General features: G+C 48.3%; 1 protein-coding gene across 1 annotated transcript in view; it reads left to right on the top strand.

The window, feature by feature from the left end:
• Positions 1-298: 298 nt before the first annotated feature.
• ACTN4 (actinin alpha 4) overlaps positions 299-17,420 on the top strand; it is a 107,107-nt gene continuing 89,985 nt past the window's right edge. Inside the window, 2 exon segments of the mRNA XM_087727250.1 lie at positions 299-455; positions 458-573. Of these exon segments, the coding sequence (XP_087583376.1) occupies positions 434-455; positions 458-573 (138 nt within the window). The 5' untranslated portion in view covers positions 299-433.

The following is a 17,420-nucleotide window of genomic DNA, read 5'->3' as shown; positions in this document are numbered from 1 at the left end:
CCGCGCACGCGCACTGGCACCGAGCGCAGCCTGAGGGACCGCGAAAGGCCGATGCCCGACGCTTTTTTTTGCATTCGCTCTTCCCGCTCGCGGTGGGGCTTCAGTTTGCGCCTGCGCGTAGCCGGGGACACGGAGCGCCTGCGCTTTCCCCGAAAGCCGGCCAGGATTGGTCGGCGGCGGGGCAAGAGCGGGCTTTCTTGTCTTCTCCCGTGGGGCGGGGCTTCTCCGGGCCGCGTGGGCGGGGCGGCGCAGGCGCAGCGGCCCCGCTGGGGCGCGTCGTCGTCAGTCGGTCCCGTGCAGCCGCCGCGCTCGGAGCTGAGCGCTCTTTCTCCGTCTGCCGCCCGTCTTCCCTCCTCCTCCTCCGACGCCGCCGCTTCTTTCTCGCCTCGAGTCCGAAGTCCCCCCCTTTCCCCTCCACGCGCCAGCGTAGAGCATGGTAGATTACCACACCGCCGGACAACAGCCTATCAGTACGGAGGCAACGGCCCGGGCATCGGCGACTACATGGCTCAAGAGGACGACTGGGATCGGGATCTCCTGCTCGACCCGGCCTGGGAGAAGCAGCAGCGCAAGGTGAGGGCTGGGAGGGGAGGAAACTGGAGAATCAAGAAGGCGAGGGCGCCTCTGGGCATGGGCAGAGTGCTTCCTCTGCCAGGAGGCAATGCAATTTGAGGAGGGGGGGAGCAGCTTCCAGTTAAGAGGGCGCCTCTGGGCATGGGCATATGCAATGCAATGCAAGCCAATGCAATGGGTGCGTGTGTTGGGGGGAGCGGGGAATAGCCTCCAGCTGGAGAATCAGAAGGCGAGGGCGCCTCTGGGCATGGGCAGAGTGCTGGCTCTGCTAGGAGGCAATGCAATTTGAGGAGAGGGGGGAGCAGCTTCCAGTTAAGAGGGCGCCTCTGGGCATATGCAATGCAAGGCAATGCAATGGGTATGTGTGTTGTGGGGGGGGGGAGCGGGGAATAGCCTCCAGCTGGAGAATCAGAAGGGAAGGGGCGCCTCTGGGCATGGGCAGAGTGCTGGCTCTGCTAGGAGGCTATGCAATTTGAGGAGGGGGGGGAGCAGCTTCCAGTTAAGAGGGCGCCTCTGGGCATATGCAATGCAAGCCAATGCAATGGGTATGTGTGTTGTGGGGGGGGAGAGCGGGGTATAGCCTCCAGCTGGAGAATCAGAAGGGAAGGGGCGCCTCTGGGCATGGGCAGAGTGCTGGCTCTGCTCGCAGGCAACGCAAAGGGCTGGCGCGCCTGCCCACCCGCGTGGGGCGTTCTCCGGCGTGGAGAGAAGAAAAAAGGCGCTGCAAGGCAGAGAGGCGGTGGGGGGGCTGGCAAAAGACCCGGGCAACTTTTTGTGCGTTGTGTGGCTTCAATTGGGGTCTCGTGGCTGGAGAGGAGGGAAACCGAGGGAAGGTTGGCTTTGCTGCCTTCTGGATCTCGCCTTCCCGCGGGGTTTTTTTTTTGCGTCCGTGCCTGGGGAGGGCGGGAGTGGGGGCAGCTGAGCAGAGAGAGAAGGGTAGGGTGGGTAGGAGGGAGGGAAGGCCCGCAATCACGGGGGGGTTCACCTGGACGGCCAGGGCCCTGATCTGGCACCAGGTGCCCTCCGGGGCAAGGACGGGCTCCCAGCCAGGATCAGGCCGGGCAGCGCGATCCTGCTGGCTGGGAGTGGTCCTGAGTCACCGCCCGGCAGGAGGAAGTCGACACCAGGGCCCCGGGCACCTCCTCGGGCCGCGCCTGGGCACTGGATGGTCAGGGTGGCCTTCGTAGGCATCGATGGACTTTGGAGTCCTGGCTTGGATGTGCAATGCAGAGGCAGGAAAGGAAGAAGGGCATTGTAGAGAGGGGGGGGGATCTTCAGGGGTCTCTGGCTGGAGGGGAGCGTGAGAATTCGAAGCACCCCAAGTTGGCACGGAAGCTGCACCTGAAGTGACCCCCAGGAAGGGGGGCAAAGAACTAAGGAAAAAATGACAGCGCTGGATCCAACCAAAGCTTCAGAGGGCATCCCAGGGAAGGAAAGGGACCCTTTGTCCCATGTTGGCATTTGAGGTGGGGGTCCCGGCTGCTTTGTATGTGGGTGCCGGAGCCAGCCTGGGGGGGGGGCGTGTGTGGCTTGGGAGCTGCCAGCTGCCAGAAGACTCCAGCGAGGCTTGTCCGGGCGAGACCAGGAAGGGCAGTGGGGCGTGTGAACCTGTCTGGTCGGGCATGCTGCGTGCTTGCGAGGCGTGGAGAAAGTGGCGTGGCTCATCCGCGAGAGTCTCTTTCTGGCGGTGGGCAGGGCAAGAGGCCAGGACTGGATTACCTTGGGCGATCCAATTCAGAGGGCACTGAATGCCTACCAAAGGGGGGGTGGGGCAGGAAGAGAAGCCAACGGTAGTGCTGGGTAGGGCAGCTCCATTTGGCTGCTGAAGGGCTGCCAGCCTCCTCCCTCCCTCCCTCCCTCCCTAGGCAATTATTCATCCAGCAATGTGGGATGAGATGGAAGATTAGAGCTGCCCCCCCCCCCATCGTTGTAGCCTACGGAGTGTGGGAAAAACTGACTTTTTAAACTGCAGTCCTGTCCCTTGGGAGCCCTGAGCCACCATGAGTTGATTTGGGTGCCTGTAGGCCTTCCGGATATGAAAATATCACTGGGGTTTAGTGGTCATCTTGGAGCAAAGTTCTAATCTCCCTTCCTCCTATCTCTCTCTCTCTCTCTCTCTCTCTCTCTCTCTCTCTCTCTCTCTCTCTCTCTCTCTCTCTCTCTCTATCTCTATCTCTATCTCTATCTCTATCTCTATCTCTCTATCTATCTATCATCTATCTTTCTACCTACCTACCTACCTACCTACCTACCTACCATCTATCTATCATCCATCTATCTATCTATCTATCTATCTATCTATCTATCTATCTATCTATCTATCTATCTATCATCTATCTATCTATCATCTACCTACCACCTACCTACCTACCTACCTACCTATCATCTCTCTCTCTCTCTCTCTCTCTCTCTCTCTCTCTCTCTCCTCCCTCCCTCCCTCCCTCCCTACCTACCTACCTACCTACCTACCTACCTATCATCTATCTATCTATCTATCTATCTATCTATCTATCTATCTATCTATCTATCTATCTATCTATCATCTATCTACCTACCTACCTACCTACCTACCTATCATCTATCTATCATTATCTATCTATCTATCTATCTATCTATCTATCTATCTATCTATCTATCATCTATCTATCTATCATCTACCTACCTACCTACCTACCTACCTACCTACCTACTATCATCTATCTATCATTATCTATCTATCTCTCTATCTATCTATCTATCTATCTATCTATCTATCTATCATCTATCTATCTATCATCTACCTACCTACCTACCTACCTACCTACCTACCTACCTATCATCTATCTATCATTATCTATCTATCTCTCTCTCTATCTATCTATCTATCTATCTATCTATCTATCTATCTATCTATCTATCATCTATCTATCTATCATCTACCTACCTACCTACCTACCTACCTATCATCTATCTATCATTATCTATCTATCTATCTATCTATCTATCTATCTATCTATCTATCTATCATCTATCTATCTATCATCTACCTACCTACCTACCTACCTACCTATCATCTATCTATCATTATCTATCTATCTATCTCTCTTTCTATCTATCTATCTATCATCTACCTACCTACCTACCTACCTATCATCTATCTATCATTATCTATCTATCTATCTATCTATCTATCTATCTATCATCTATCTACCTACCTACCTACCTACCTACCTACCTATCATCTATTCTATCATTATCTATCTATCTATCTATCTATCTATCTATCTATCTATCTATCTATCTATCTTATCTAATCTATCTATCTAGTCATGCTTGGAATAGTCCCTGCTTTTCAAAAAGATCAGAAAATTCCATTTTTCCCCCTTCCTCTCCCAGCCTGGTTTGACTTAACATTTGTAGAATATAATTCCCCGAGGAAGGAACTGTAATTATAAATATATGTATAAATATATGTTATTATAAATACGGCTGTGTCAGGTGTAATAATAATTCAGTACAATTATAATTTTTTTCCCGGGCACTAATTTTAGATGATTGCTGCATTTTAGTTTGCTTCCTTCCCCCCCCCCCCCCCCCGCTCTTCCTCCTTTGTAGTTAGAAGGCACCGACGCAGCCTGGTTTTTGTTGGCCCCGGGATCAAAGGGTTCCTGCCACGCCCCTCGCTTCCCTTCCTGGTCCCAGCCTTGTCCCCAAGGTCACCTGTCACATCTGATGGAGCTGACCCATACAGTTCCTGGCCCCTTCACAAAAACAGCGAATATCCCCCTCTTACTTCTACTGCCTGTGATTGTAACATAAGAGCAGAGCTGGAAGGGACCTCGGAGGTCCTCTAGTCCAACCCCCACTTCCCCTGCTCAAACTCTATCCCTTTTCAGACAACCGGTTTCACAGGTAGTCCTTGACTTGACAGCCGTACATTCAGTGAATCTTCATGGTTGCAGCGGCCCTGGAAAATGGGACTTACAATCTTATCCCACAGTTTTCCCCCATAGTCACATGATCCAAATCCAGAGGCTTGGCCACTGACTCGTATTTATGACGGTTGCAGTGTCCCGGGCCCCCTCACGCGATCCCCTTTTGCGACCTTCTGACAAGCAAAGTCATGGGGGAAGCCAGGTTCACTTAACCACACACCGTGTTACGAATTTACTGACGGCCGCGATTTCGCTTAGCAAACCGGAAAAGGCCGTAAAGTGGGACCGAAGCCGTTTAGCAAATGTCTCGCTCAGCAGCAGAAACGTGGGGGGGGCCCTCAATTGCGGTCGTAAGCTGAGGACTGCCTGTGTATGCAAAACGACCGTTTCGGGGAGAGACAGAAATGCTCAAAACCATTTGACTGCACCCAGATCACACGCTGCTTGGTGGAAATGGAAAGTAACATAAAACAAAACAAATAAAACACGAAAAAGAAAGAAATATTAAAACGCCAGGAATTACTTCTCTAAGCCAACTGCTCCTGCATGCCTCTTCAGCCTCGGTATACATTTTGGCTGCCAACGTCTGTGCCAAATCCAGGTTGTATTTTTAAATTCCTCCCAGCTCCTTCACCCCTGACTCAGAGGCGTATGTATGTATGTATGTATGTATTTTGGTGCCTAGAATCTCGGAAAATTGCATAATTATTATAGCTTCAGAGAGGAGGCAGCAGAGATGTGAACTGGGAGATGCCTGGAGAGTTGCTGTGTCCCCCCCCCCTCCCTCCTGACCTTGGTGGGTGGTCTTCGTATGGCAACGTGGGTGCCTCAAATCTGGACCATTTGTAGCTACACAGATCTCACTTGTTGTAAGGCGGGTTGAGTAATGCAAACGAAAGTCCCGGGTTTTTGAGTGAGTGGAGTCCTTGGATAGTTTCGATGGCGGTTTCCTTCCCCCCCCCCCTTTCTTTTTTCCTTTCCACTCTGGTTTCTGTCCTCTTGCTATCCGAGTCTAGTCGGAATAGAGCTGGAAGGGACTTTGGAGGTCTTCTAGTCCAGCCCGCTGCTCAAGCAGGAGACCCTAGACCAGTGATGGTTAACTTTTTCGGCACCGCGCACGCCTGCCAGAGTTGCCGGAATCCGGAAGAGAGCCAGCTGGCTGGTGCACATACATGCGGCGGAACCTGGAAGAGCACATGCCCATAGAGAGGACTCTACGTGCCACTTATGGCACGCGTGCCAGATGTTTCACCATCATGGCCCGCTACCGTTTCGGACAAGTGACTCTCCAGTCTTTTCCTAAAAACCTGCAGGGATGAAGCACCCACAACGCCTGGTGGCCAGCTGTTCCCTTGGCTAATTGTCCCCCCCCCTGTTAGGAAGTTTCTCCTTAGTTCCAGCTTGCTTCCCTCCTTGATTAGTTTCCAACCATTGCCTCTTGTCTGGCCTTCTTTCCTGCAGACCGGCCATACCCAAATCCTGCAACCGTCCGTCATATGTTTTAATCTCCAGGACTTTGATCCTCAGAGTGGCTCTTCTCTGAACTTTTTCCAAAGTCTCCACATCTTTTTTGTAATGTGACCAAAACTGGAGGAGGCATTCCAGGTGTGGCCATTCCTTATTTTTCTTGTATTATTTTTTTTAGTTGTGTGTTGTTAGGAGTCAGGTAGCGTGCACATTAAATGCATTAAGCAATAAGCCGCCCAGAGCAGCAGCTTAGATGAGATGGGTGGCAAATAAATTTAATAAATGATAATAAATCAGTAAAATAGTTCAGTGTGGCTCCTGTTAGGGTTGACTCAGCCTTCCATCCTTCCGAGGTGGGTAAAATGAGGACCCAGATTGTTGGGGACAATATGCTGACTCTGTAAACCGCTTAGAGAGGGCTGAAAGCCCTATGAAGCGGTATATAAGTCTAATTGCTAAAATTGCTAATTGCTGTTACAAAAAGCAAACTAAATTTGAAGGGTAGCCATGACGTTGTGATTTCCATGTTTCCCCCTGACATTTATTTCTCTCTGAAATGACCTCCTAACACCTAGGTCTGATAGTTCTCGACTTACGACAGTTTGTTTAGCGGCCGTTTAAACTTACGACGGCATTGAAAAAAAGTGACTTATGACCGTTTTCCCACACTTTACAAGCGTTGCAACATCACGTGATTAAAATTTGAATGCTTGGTAACCGACTCATCTTTATGACGGTCGCTGGCAGCGTCGCGGGATCCCCTTTTGCGGCCTTCCGACGAGCAAAGCCCAAGGGGGCAAGCCGGATTCACTTAACAACCGCGTTACTAACTTAACGACGGCAGCGATTCACTGGGAGACGTGGCGGGAAAGGTCGTAAAACGGGGCCGGATCCACTTACCGTAGGTCTCGCTTAAGCGACGGGAACGTTGAGCTCAGTTGACGTGGAACCGTAGTTGACGAGGACTCGGAAGTTTTGCCGAGCGCAAATCAAGGCGGACAATAAGTTTCGCTTCTCAGATTTTTGGAATGACTCCCAAGATTTGACGGGAGTTTCTTCTTCTTGAATTCTGGCATGGTCGGCTGGCTTCATCCAGCCCAGGATTTGTCCTTCAGAAATTTGTGGGCAAACATGAGTGAAGCCAAACCTTGGCCATCTGCTATTCGGTTAAATTATCCGAGCTGCCAACCGTTTTACGGGCTGAGTGAGCCACGGCGGCCGTTCAGATTCTGGATTGGCAGGAGAAGAGAGAAAAAATTCCTAAGGGGCACTTTTTTCGGGGGGGGGGGGACAGAGATGTTCCCAAAACAGGGAATATATTTGAAGCTTTATCCTTCTTATTCCCCGCTCTGAAATTAAGGAGCTAGGCAGGAATCAAGACAATCCTCTAGAACAATATTTCTCAACAGCTTTTAAGACGGGAGGACTTCAACTCCCAGAATTCCCCAGCCGGCCATGCCCCGGCTGGGGAATTCTGGGAGTTGAAGTCCTCTCCCCCCCCCCTCTTAAAGCTACACACCAAATTTGAGAAGCACTGCACTCAAATTGCAGCCGCGCGAGTCTCCCGTAACTATTCCTGATTCGGTGCCAGCTCCCAGCAGCTAATAGCTTTTCCATGTTTTTCTGGCATAGTTGCGGCTTGACGGGAATGCCAGCGTCTGTGTCGAGTCAAACGTTTTTTGGAATAAAGCCGCTGCCCTCCCCCTTCCTCCCCCCCCCCCCCCGGCTGCTGGTGGTGGTGGGGTGGAGAGTAAAAGAGACGGGGCGAAGCCGAGGTGCGCAGCCTTCCGAGAGTGGTAACCGTAGCGGAGTTAACACCTGGCTGCAGGCCTCCATTCCACTTCGGGCCTGGTGACGTGGCACCCCGAGCGATTTCCGTGGGTCTCCGCCGCTCCGTCGGATTGGCCCGATCGGGAGTAGCGTGAAATTTCCTGCCAGGCTGTAAAGTGTGTGTGTGTTTGTTTGTGTAGGTTCCATGTGTGCCAGCCTGCAAAGCCGCTTCTCTGCCTGTAGAAACAGCCAGACTATCTTGGAGGAGGGGAACTGGCAAAGTGAATTTGTGTGTGTGTGTGTGTGTGTGTGTGTGTGTGTGTGTAACTGGGATGTGCCCCCCCTTCTCCCCCTCGCTTACCTGCGAGCCTGACTTTCTGCATTCCTTTTGTGTGTGTGTGTGTGTTTTGCAGCGTGCGTGAAATGACCCCTCATCTCGTTTCACTCTGGAAACTTTTAAGGTGCCAGAGAGCCTTCCCACCGGGCTTCCAACAAGCCGAGTCTTTCAGGGTAGCTGGATTTGCTTAATGATTCCGGAGAGAAAAACGTTGTAAAACCAGACTCACTTAATGGCCACACCGCTTAGCGACAGTCGTCCCTGGCCCAGTCATGGCCATAAGTCGAGGGTTACCTGCCTGCAGCCCATTTGACGGTTGACTCAGCCTTCCGTCCTTCCGAGGTGGGTCAAATGAGGACCCGGATTGTTGGGGGGCAAGAGGCTGACTCTGTAAACCGCTTAGAGAGGGCTGTGAAAGCACCGTGAAGCGGTGTATAAGTCTTAAGTGCTGTTGCTATTCATGCCTAGAAGTAGTTTTGAATTTTGGATCGATGGATATATAACAAATTGCTTGCCTGCCTACCTACCTATCTATCATCTATCTATCTATCATCTATCTATCTATCTATCTATCTATCTATCTATCTATCTATCTATCTATCTATCTATCTATCTATCTATCTAATAGATCTACCTGTCTCTGTCTGTCTGTCTGTCTATCTATCTATCTACCTACCTACCTACCTACCTACCTACCTACCTACCTACCTACCTATCATCTATCTATCTATCTACCTACCTACCTACCTACCTACCTACCTACCTACCTATCATCTATCTATCTATCTACCTACCTACCTACCTACCTACCTACCTACCTACCTACCTATCATCTATCTATCTATCTATCTATCTATCTATCTATCTATCTATCTATCTATCTATCTATATCTATCTACCTGATAGATCTGTCTGTCTGTCTGTCTATCTACCTACCTACCTACCTACCTACCTACCTGATAGATCTGTCTGTCTGTCTGTCTATCTATCTATCTATCTATCTATCTATCTATCTATCTATCTATCTATCTATCTATCTATCTATCTATCTATCTATCTATCTATCTATCTACCTGATAGATCTGTCTGTCTATCCATCCATCCATCCATCCATCCATCCATCCATCCATCCATCCATCCATCCATCCATCCATCTATCTATCTATCTATCTATCTATCTATCTATCTATCTATCTACATTTGCTTGCCTGCCTGCCTGCCTGCCCATCCATCCATCCATCCATCCATCTACACACATATGTGCACGTACATCCCACATATATAGTATCCTGTTTCCACTAAAATAAGCCCTCCCCCCCAAAATAAGCCGTCCCTGAAATATTGCAACACAGCCGCAGCCATGAGGTAACCACGCTCGCCGTCTCCTGCACCTCAAAAATAATAAGACCTCCCCCCCCCAAAAAAAATAAGGCCAAGCACTTAATTCAGGGGGTCAAAAGATAATAAGACCCTGTCTTATTTTCGGGGAAACACGGTATATTCATTGGCATAACTCTTTAGGGACAGTGGCACACCGGACTGGTCAGCGTGAGGTTTTTCCGATGTGACTTTTACCTCCAGTTGGTTCATTAATGCCAAGGTATTTTAAATCGATGGTGTTTTTTTAATAATGCATTTTCTATTTGTGAGCATAAGAGGGAATCCTGTTAATATAAAACGTGGAGGAGACTTATCCAATGCCAATATTGAAGAGCCGGTGACGTCCCTCGCTCAGCTGCATTTCCGCGATGGGTGGTCCCTTGCAGGAATAAACAACCGTCCCTTTGTAGGCCCTTCACAAATGGATGTGACGCACCCATCAGCTTTTGTTTCGCTGCCTTCTGCAGAGCTGCTGAGAAAGAAAAAAAAACAACAACACACGACAACAATAAAAGTTTGCACAACTAGCAGGATTCGGATTTTGATGCATTTTGCTTAATTGGCCAGGGAGAATTCCCGGTGGGGCTTAATTAGGCCAGCAGTCGTCCCCCCCCCCTTCCCACTTTCCCAAAAGACATTTGAATAGGAAGGATTTTCTTCCTATTCATCAGCCGGCAAGCCGATAGTGTAGCAGTATTTTAAGTGCCCCCCCCTCCCAGTTGTTGAGTGCATCTCAAAAGTTGCAACTCCCAAGAAAGCAAGATAAAAAGTAGGAACGGGAATTGCAACTGGGTTTTTTTAATCTCTTGGCTCGGGGAAATGGCTCTGTTTTTTCTAGCAGAAGGAATGGATTTGGAGAGCTGGCAAACCGGAATAACCTGTAAACCAGTCCTCTCTGGCGAGGAGTCCTTGCTAAGCACTTAATTCTGCGCCGGTTGTCAATTTTTAGCCACCAGAATTGGGGACTGGCAACTCGGTCATTAAGTGAACCGGTCAGCAAGGGAAATCACGACTGCAATTGTTAAGTTAGAAGCACAGCTGTTATTGACTTTGCTTGTCAGAAGGTCGCAAAAAGGGGAACATGTGACCCCCCCCCCACTCTGCTCCCCCCCCTCCCGGGACACTGCAATCGTCATAAATACAATTCAGTTGCCGAGTGGGGGAGGATTTTTATCACATGACCACGAGGATGCAGCGACGGTTGTAAGTGTGAAAACGGTCTGTTGTAAGTTGAGGACTACCTCTACTTGCACTATCTCCGGTGTGTGTGTGTGTGTGTGTGTGTGTGTGTGTGTGTGTGTGTGTGTGTGACTTGATCCCCATTTGTGACCTTCCCAGACAGTTTCCGGCAAGCAAAGTCAACAGGGATTCACTGAACGACCACACGATTCGCTTAATGATTGCAGCGAGTTGCTGAACCACAGTGGCGAAAGTCATAAAATGAGAAAAAAATGCACTTGCCCTGCTTAAGAAATGTTGGGCACGCTTGTGGTCATAAGTCGAGGATCACTTAAAGCAGGGATCTCCAACCTTGGCAGCTTTAAGACTCCTGGACTTCAACTCCCAGAATCCCTCAGTCAACCTTGGCAGCTTTAAGACTCCTGGACTTCAACTCCCAGAATCCCTCAGCCAACCTTGGCAGCTTTAAGACTTTGTAGCCTTCAACTCCCAGAATTCCTCAGCCAACCTTGGCAGCTTTAAGACTTTCTAGACTTCAACTCCCAGAATTCCTCTGCCAAACTTGGCAACTTTAAGACTTTCTAGACTTCAACTCCCAGAATTCCTCTGCCAACCTTGGCAACTTTAAGACTCCTGGACTTCAACTCCCAGAATTCCTCTGCCAACCTTGGCAACTTTAAGACTCCTGGACTTCAACTCCCAGAATCTCTCAGCCACCCTTGGCAACTTTAAGACTCCTGGACTTCAACTCCCAGAATCCCTCAGCCAACCTTGGGAACTTTAAGACTTTCTAGACTTCAACTCCCAGAATCCCTCTGCCAACCTTGGCAGCTTTAAGACTCCTGGACTTCAACTCCCAGAATCCCTCAGCCACCCTTGGCAACTTTAAGACTTTCTAGACTTCAACTCCCAGAATTCCTCAGCCAACCTTGGCAGCTTTAAGACTCCTGGACTTCAACTCCCAGAATCTCTCAGCCACCCTTGGCAACTTTAAGACTCCTGGACTTCAACTCCCAGAATCCCTCAGCCAACCTTGGGAACTTTAAGACTTTCTAGACTTCAACTCCCAGAATCCCTCTGCCAACCTTGGCAGCTTTAAGACTCCTGGACTTCAACTCCCAGAATCCCTCAGCCAGCAAAGCTGGCTGAGGAATTCTGGGAGTTGAAGTCCAGGAGTCTTAAAGCTGCCAAGGTTGGAGACCCCTGACTTAGAAATATCTTTCTTTGGACGAGCTCAAAACAAGGCAGCCTAAAGCAACATATGGAAGGCGTGTGCCCACGTGGGAATAAGCTGCGCATCCTTTTGTTTTAGGATGTTTAGTCTCGCAGGTGACAGCTCTGCACCTTTTCAGTAGCAGCTGCCACGGCTTCTCTCTCCGCCGTTGAAAATAAACAGGAATCCCCCCTGTATATTTTCCAGTTGTTCCCAGCCCGGAGAAACATCTCAATGATTGTGCACAGAGCCAGGAAATCAAATCTTGGCTCCGAAAACACCTTGGAGAGCCTTTCTCCCATCCATCTCTTGCAAAAAAGCCCAGGGCGTAAATTGCACACTTAAGGATCCTCGTCCAGGTTTTTTGGCAGGCGTGAAGCCTCGGTCCAGGGCTGCCTGGGCATTTCTTTTTAAAAATTATTATTGTTATTATTATTTGGCTTGAGTTTAAGTTTCCCAGAGCGGGGCAGGAGATAAATCTGCCCGAGTTAACCAGCCATGATGGGGTTTGGAGCACATCCAAAGCTACAAGATGTCGCTGCTGGCATCGGTTGCTTGTCCGCGCGCCTCTTCCAGGACATCAGTTCTAAAGATGCCGACTTGGGCTCTAAAGCAGAACCTCAAAAGGCGCTTTTTTCAGGTGCTCTACATGGGGCAGCCCTTGAAGAGCATTCGGAGACTTCAGCTTGTCCAGAATACAGCCGCGTAAGCGATTGTGGGTGCACCTCGGTTTACCCACGTAACACCTATCCTCCGCGAGCTGCACTGGCTGCCTATTGGTCTTCGGATACGCTTCAAGGCGCTAGTCGTCACTTATAAAGCCCTTCATGGTATTGGACCTGGGTACTTGAGAGACCGCCTGCTGCCAATCACCTCCACTAGACCGATTAGATCCCACAGATTAGGCCTCCTCCGAATTCCATCCGCCGGCCAATGCCGGCTGGTGACTACCCGGAGGAGAGCCTTCTCTGTGGCTGCTCCGACCCTCTGGAACGAACTCCCCGTGGAGATTCGAACCCTCACCACCCTCCAGGCCTTCCGCAAAGCCCTTAAAACCTGGCTGTTCCGACAGGCCTGGGGCTAAAGAGCTGTTGCCCCCCTCCTCGAATGGTATGACTGCTGTGTGTTTTTAAATTATGTATTGTTATGTTCCGTCTTTTTTATTTCTTGTCTGTACCCCCCTCCCCTGATTTGAATTGTGAGCCGCCCTGAGTCCCCCTTGGGGAAAAGGGCGGCATATAAATGTAATCAAATCAAATCAATCAAATCAAGAGGCACCTGGGCTTTTTTGCTTTCTCTTTGAAGGCGTCTCGCTTCTCATCCACGAAGCTTCTTCAGCTCGAACTGGGTGATGTGGAACGGAAGGATTGATGCTCCTTCAAGATTTATAAGGCAAGGTTATTTAATGGAAGGATTTATCCTCCAACGGAGGGGGGGGGGATACGACATCATCTATCTCCAATCTACAACAGGGTCCTTTAGGCAGCCCCAAGCAGGCTCCACCCCCTGAGGACACAGAGGAACCTCCAAGTGGCCTCAACGACCCTCTCAAAAGGATGCAAATGACCAGCTGCCTGCAAGGAGTATCCATCCTTCCCGTCCTCACTGTCCACCCGGAGCCGAAGAAGCTTCTGGGATGGGAAGCGAAACCCTGGGAAGTCGGGGGAGGGAAGGCTGGGGGAGGTTGGGGGGGAGGGAGGGATGTATATTAGGCTTGACGAGGGGTGTTAGATTTTAAAGTAATACGATTGCACATGTATGCTGTCTTCTCTTATTTTTTCGTTAAAACTAAGATATGTTAAGTGTATTGATATGGAAGCATAAATACCATCAACATAGAATGGAGTTTGCTCAGAAGCTGAAATACACCAATGAGAGGAAGAGTGGGAAACAGAGGAGAGAAGAAAGATAGGAAGAGAGGGATAGGAGAGTAAATAAAGTAATATGATTGCACATGTATACTGTCTTCTCTTATTTTTTTGTTAAAACTAAGATATGTTAAGTATATTGATATGGAAGCATAAATACCATCAACATAGAATGGAGTTTGCTCAGAAGCTGAAATACACCAATAAGAGGAAGAGTGGGAAACAAAGGAGAGAAGAAAGATAGGAAGAGAGGGATAGGAGAGAAGGTAAGGGGGGAAGATGAGGAGGATAAGGAGGAGTGGAATGAAGAGAGAGGAGAAGGAGAAAGGAAGGGGGAGTAGAAAAGGATGATGGAGGGAAGAAAGGGGGTAGGAGAGAGATAGAAGAAAGAGGTGTGTATGGAGAGCAGAAACCAAGCTAGTTTCTCCATCACTGTTTGAAGGGGTTCTTCCACCAGCTTGTAACCCCGATTCTGCTTCTCTGCCCTTCGTCTTTAACCTCATTGTGTTGAAGCTTCATCAGCGACATCCGTTGTCGGCCAGTGTGGGAGATGGTGGCTTAGGCTGAGGAAGGCCACATTCAGTCTTTTCCACTACGCGAGAGAGTCCATGTTGCACCGTGCATGAACCCTAATGGTGGCGGTGGGAGGGGGCTCAGAAAATAGGCCTCTTTCCGGTTAGTTAGTATAACCTCTTATTTCACAGCGGGAGTCGACTCCAAGGTGTCCGAAGCTGGAGAATTCTTGACCTCTAAGTTAGAACTAAATTGCTTTGTTTCTAATGTCAGCCTCCCTAAAGTTAGCGATTCCTGGTTTAGAAATGGAACAAGGCTGAGTTTTTATTTGATTCCTGGTTTAAAAATGGGACAAGACTGGGTTTTATTTTGATCCCTGGTTTAAAAATGCAGCCAGATTGGGTTTTAATTTGACCCCTGTTTTAGAAACGGGACAAGACTTGGGTTTTATTTTGATCCCTGGTTTAAAAATGCAGCTAGATTGGGTTTTAATTTGACCCCTGTTTTAGAAACGGGACAAGACTGGGTTTTATTTTGATCCCTGGTTTAAAAATGCAGCCAGATTGGGTTTTAATTTGACCCCTGTTTTAGAAATGGGACAAGACTGGGTTTTATTTTGATCCCTGGTTTAAAAATGCAGCCAGATTGGGTTTTAATTTGACCCCTGTTTTAGAAACGGGACAAGACTGGGTTTTATTTTGATCCCTGGTTTAAAAATGCAGCTAGATTGGGTTTTAATTTGACCCCTGTTTTAGAAACGGGACAAGACTGGGTTTTATTTTGATCCCTGGTTTAAAAATGCAGCCAGATTGGGTTTTAATTTGACCCCTGTTTTAGAAATGGGACAAGACTGAGTTTTATTTTGATTCCTGGTTTAAAAATGCAGCCAGATTGGGTTTTAATTTGACCCCTGTTTTAGAAACGGGACAAGACTGGGTTTTATTTTGATTCCTGGTTTAAAAATGCAGCCAGATTGGGTTTTAATTTGACCCCTGTTTTAGAAATGGGACAAGACTGAGTTTTATTTTGATTCCTGGTTTAAAAATGCAGCCAGATTGGGTTTTAATTTGACCCCTGTTTTAGAAATGGGACAAGACTGAGTTTTATTTTGATTCCTGGTTTAAAAATGCAGCTAGATTGGGTTTTAATTTGACCCCTGTTTTAGAAATGGGACAAGACTGAGTTTTATTTTGATTCCTGGTTTAAAAATGCAGCCAGATTGGGTTTTAATTTGACCCCTGTTTTAGAAACGGGACAAGACTGAGTTTTATTTTGATCCCTGGTTTAAAAATGTAGCCAGATTGGGTTTTAATTTGACCCCTGTTTTAGAAATGGGACAAGACTGAGTTTTATTTTGATTCCTGGTTTAAAAATGCAGCTAGATTGGGTTTTAATTTGACCCCTGTTTTAGAAACGGGACAAGACTGGGTTTTATTTTGATCCCTGGTTTAAAAATGCAGCTAGATTGGGTTTTAATTTGACCCCTGTTTTAGAAACGGGACAAGACTGAGTTTTATTTTGATTCCTGGTTTAAAAATGCAGCCAGATTGGGTTTTAATTTGACCCCTGTTTTAGAAATGGGACAAGACTGAGTTTTATTTTGATTCCTGGTTTAAAAATGCAGCCAGATTGGGTTTTAATTTGACCCCTGTTTTAGAAATGGGACAAGACTGAGTTTTATTTTGATTCCTGGTTTAAAAATGCAGCTAGATTGGGTTTTAATTTGACCCCTGTTTTAGAAACGGGACAAGACTGGGTTTTATTTTGGTCCCTGGTTTAAAAATGCAGCCAGATTGGGTTTTAATTTGACTCCTGGTTTAAAAACGGAACTTTAATTTCACAATGCATCCTCTCCATGTTTTGCCGAAGACAATTCTGGCCTCACAGCAGGCGAGGAACTATTTTCCAGCCTCTTTTGTCGGTGAAATGGCTGGTGAATGAGACGCATTTTCCATTGACCTGTGCCCGTGTTTGTGTACGCGCGGTTTCTAGCAAGTGGTGCCATCTTCAAAACTTGGGTGACCTTCTCCTTTTCCGTATTCTGCAAGGACGACTCGCTGACATATTTGGAGATGTTTTGCAGAGTTCTTGTCTGTCCCACAGGTTTTATAACTGTCTGGTTTGGCCCAGCAACCGGAGAGTCCCACAGATTGTTTGGACGGCAGAAATAACAATTGCAACCAGCCTGCCTTCTATTGAGGACCTGTAGGTTGCTCTGGTCAGGAGGAAGGCTGAAAAAATGGTTCCACCACAAAACCGCGGACGACAAAATCGCGGTCGACGAAAGCGCACATTTGACGTCATCACAGTGCGACGAAAACATTGCGCTGTGATCGAAAAATGTAAAAATAACCCCCAAACCTAACCCTAAACCTAACCCTTAACCTAACCCTAAATCTAACCCTAAACCTAACCGTTAAACGTAACGCTAAACCTAATGCTAACCCTTAACCTAACGCTAAACGTAACCCTAACGCTCTAAACCTAACCCTAACCCTTAACCTAACCCTAACCCTAACCCTTACCTTTATATGAATCGGCTTGCTTTAATTTAATTTTTATTTCAATTTTTAATGTTTTTCGTCGCGCTGTGATGACGTCAAATGCGCGCTTTCGTCGAGCGCGCTTTTGTGGACCGCCGTTTTGACGGGTCACGGAAAAAATAACTACAGACCCCTCACATCCTTGGACACAAACTTTTTCAACCCCCTCCCTGCGATAGAACACTGCATGCCAAAACAACTAGACCCATTAGGTGTTCGGTTTTCCCCCGAACACCTAATTCCCACAGTGCTGTCTTGCGTCTTAAGGATATCCACCCATGTTGGTATGGCTGTAGTAGTATTATTATCATCCTTCATCCTCTTATTGGTATTATTATGATTATTAGGGATGCGGTGGCTCAGTGGCTAAGACGCTGAGCTTGTCGATCAGAAAGGTCGGCAGTCCGGCGGTTCGAATCCCGAGCGCCGCGTAACGGAGTGAGCTCCCGTGACTCGTCCCAGCTTCTGCCAACCTAGCCGTTCAAAAGCTGGTAAAAAATGCAAGTAGAAAAATAGGAACCACCTTTGGTGGGAAGGTAACAGCGTTCCGTGCGCCTTTGGGGTGCAGTCATGCCGGCCGCGTGACCCACGGAGACACATCTTCGGACAGCGCTGGCTCTTCGGCTTTGAAACGGAGATGAGCACCGCCCCCTAGAGTCGGGA

The sequence above is a fragment of the Thamnophis sirtalis genome, unplaced genomic scaffold, assembly GCF_051295495.1.
Source record: "Thamnophis sirtalis isolate CommonGarterSnake01/CBP01778 unplaced genomic scaffold, rThaSir2_p1.2 scaffold_13, whole genome shotgun sequence".
Lineage (NCBI taxonomy): Eukaryota > Metazoa > Chordata > Lepidosauria > Squamata > Natricidae > Thamnophis > Thamnophis sirtalis.
Note: the sequence above shows the minus strand (reverse complement) of the source record. Positions and strands in the feature narration are given on the sequence as shown.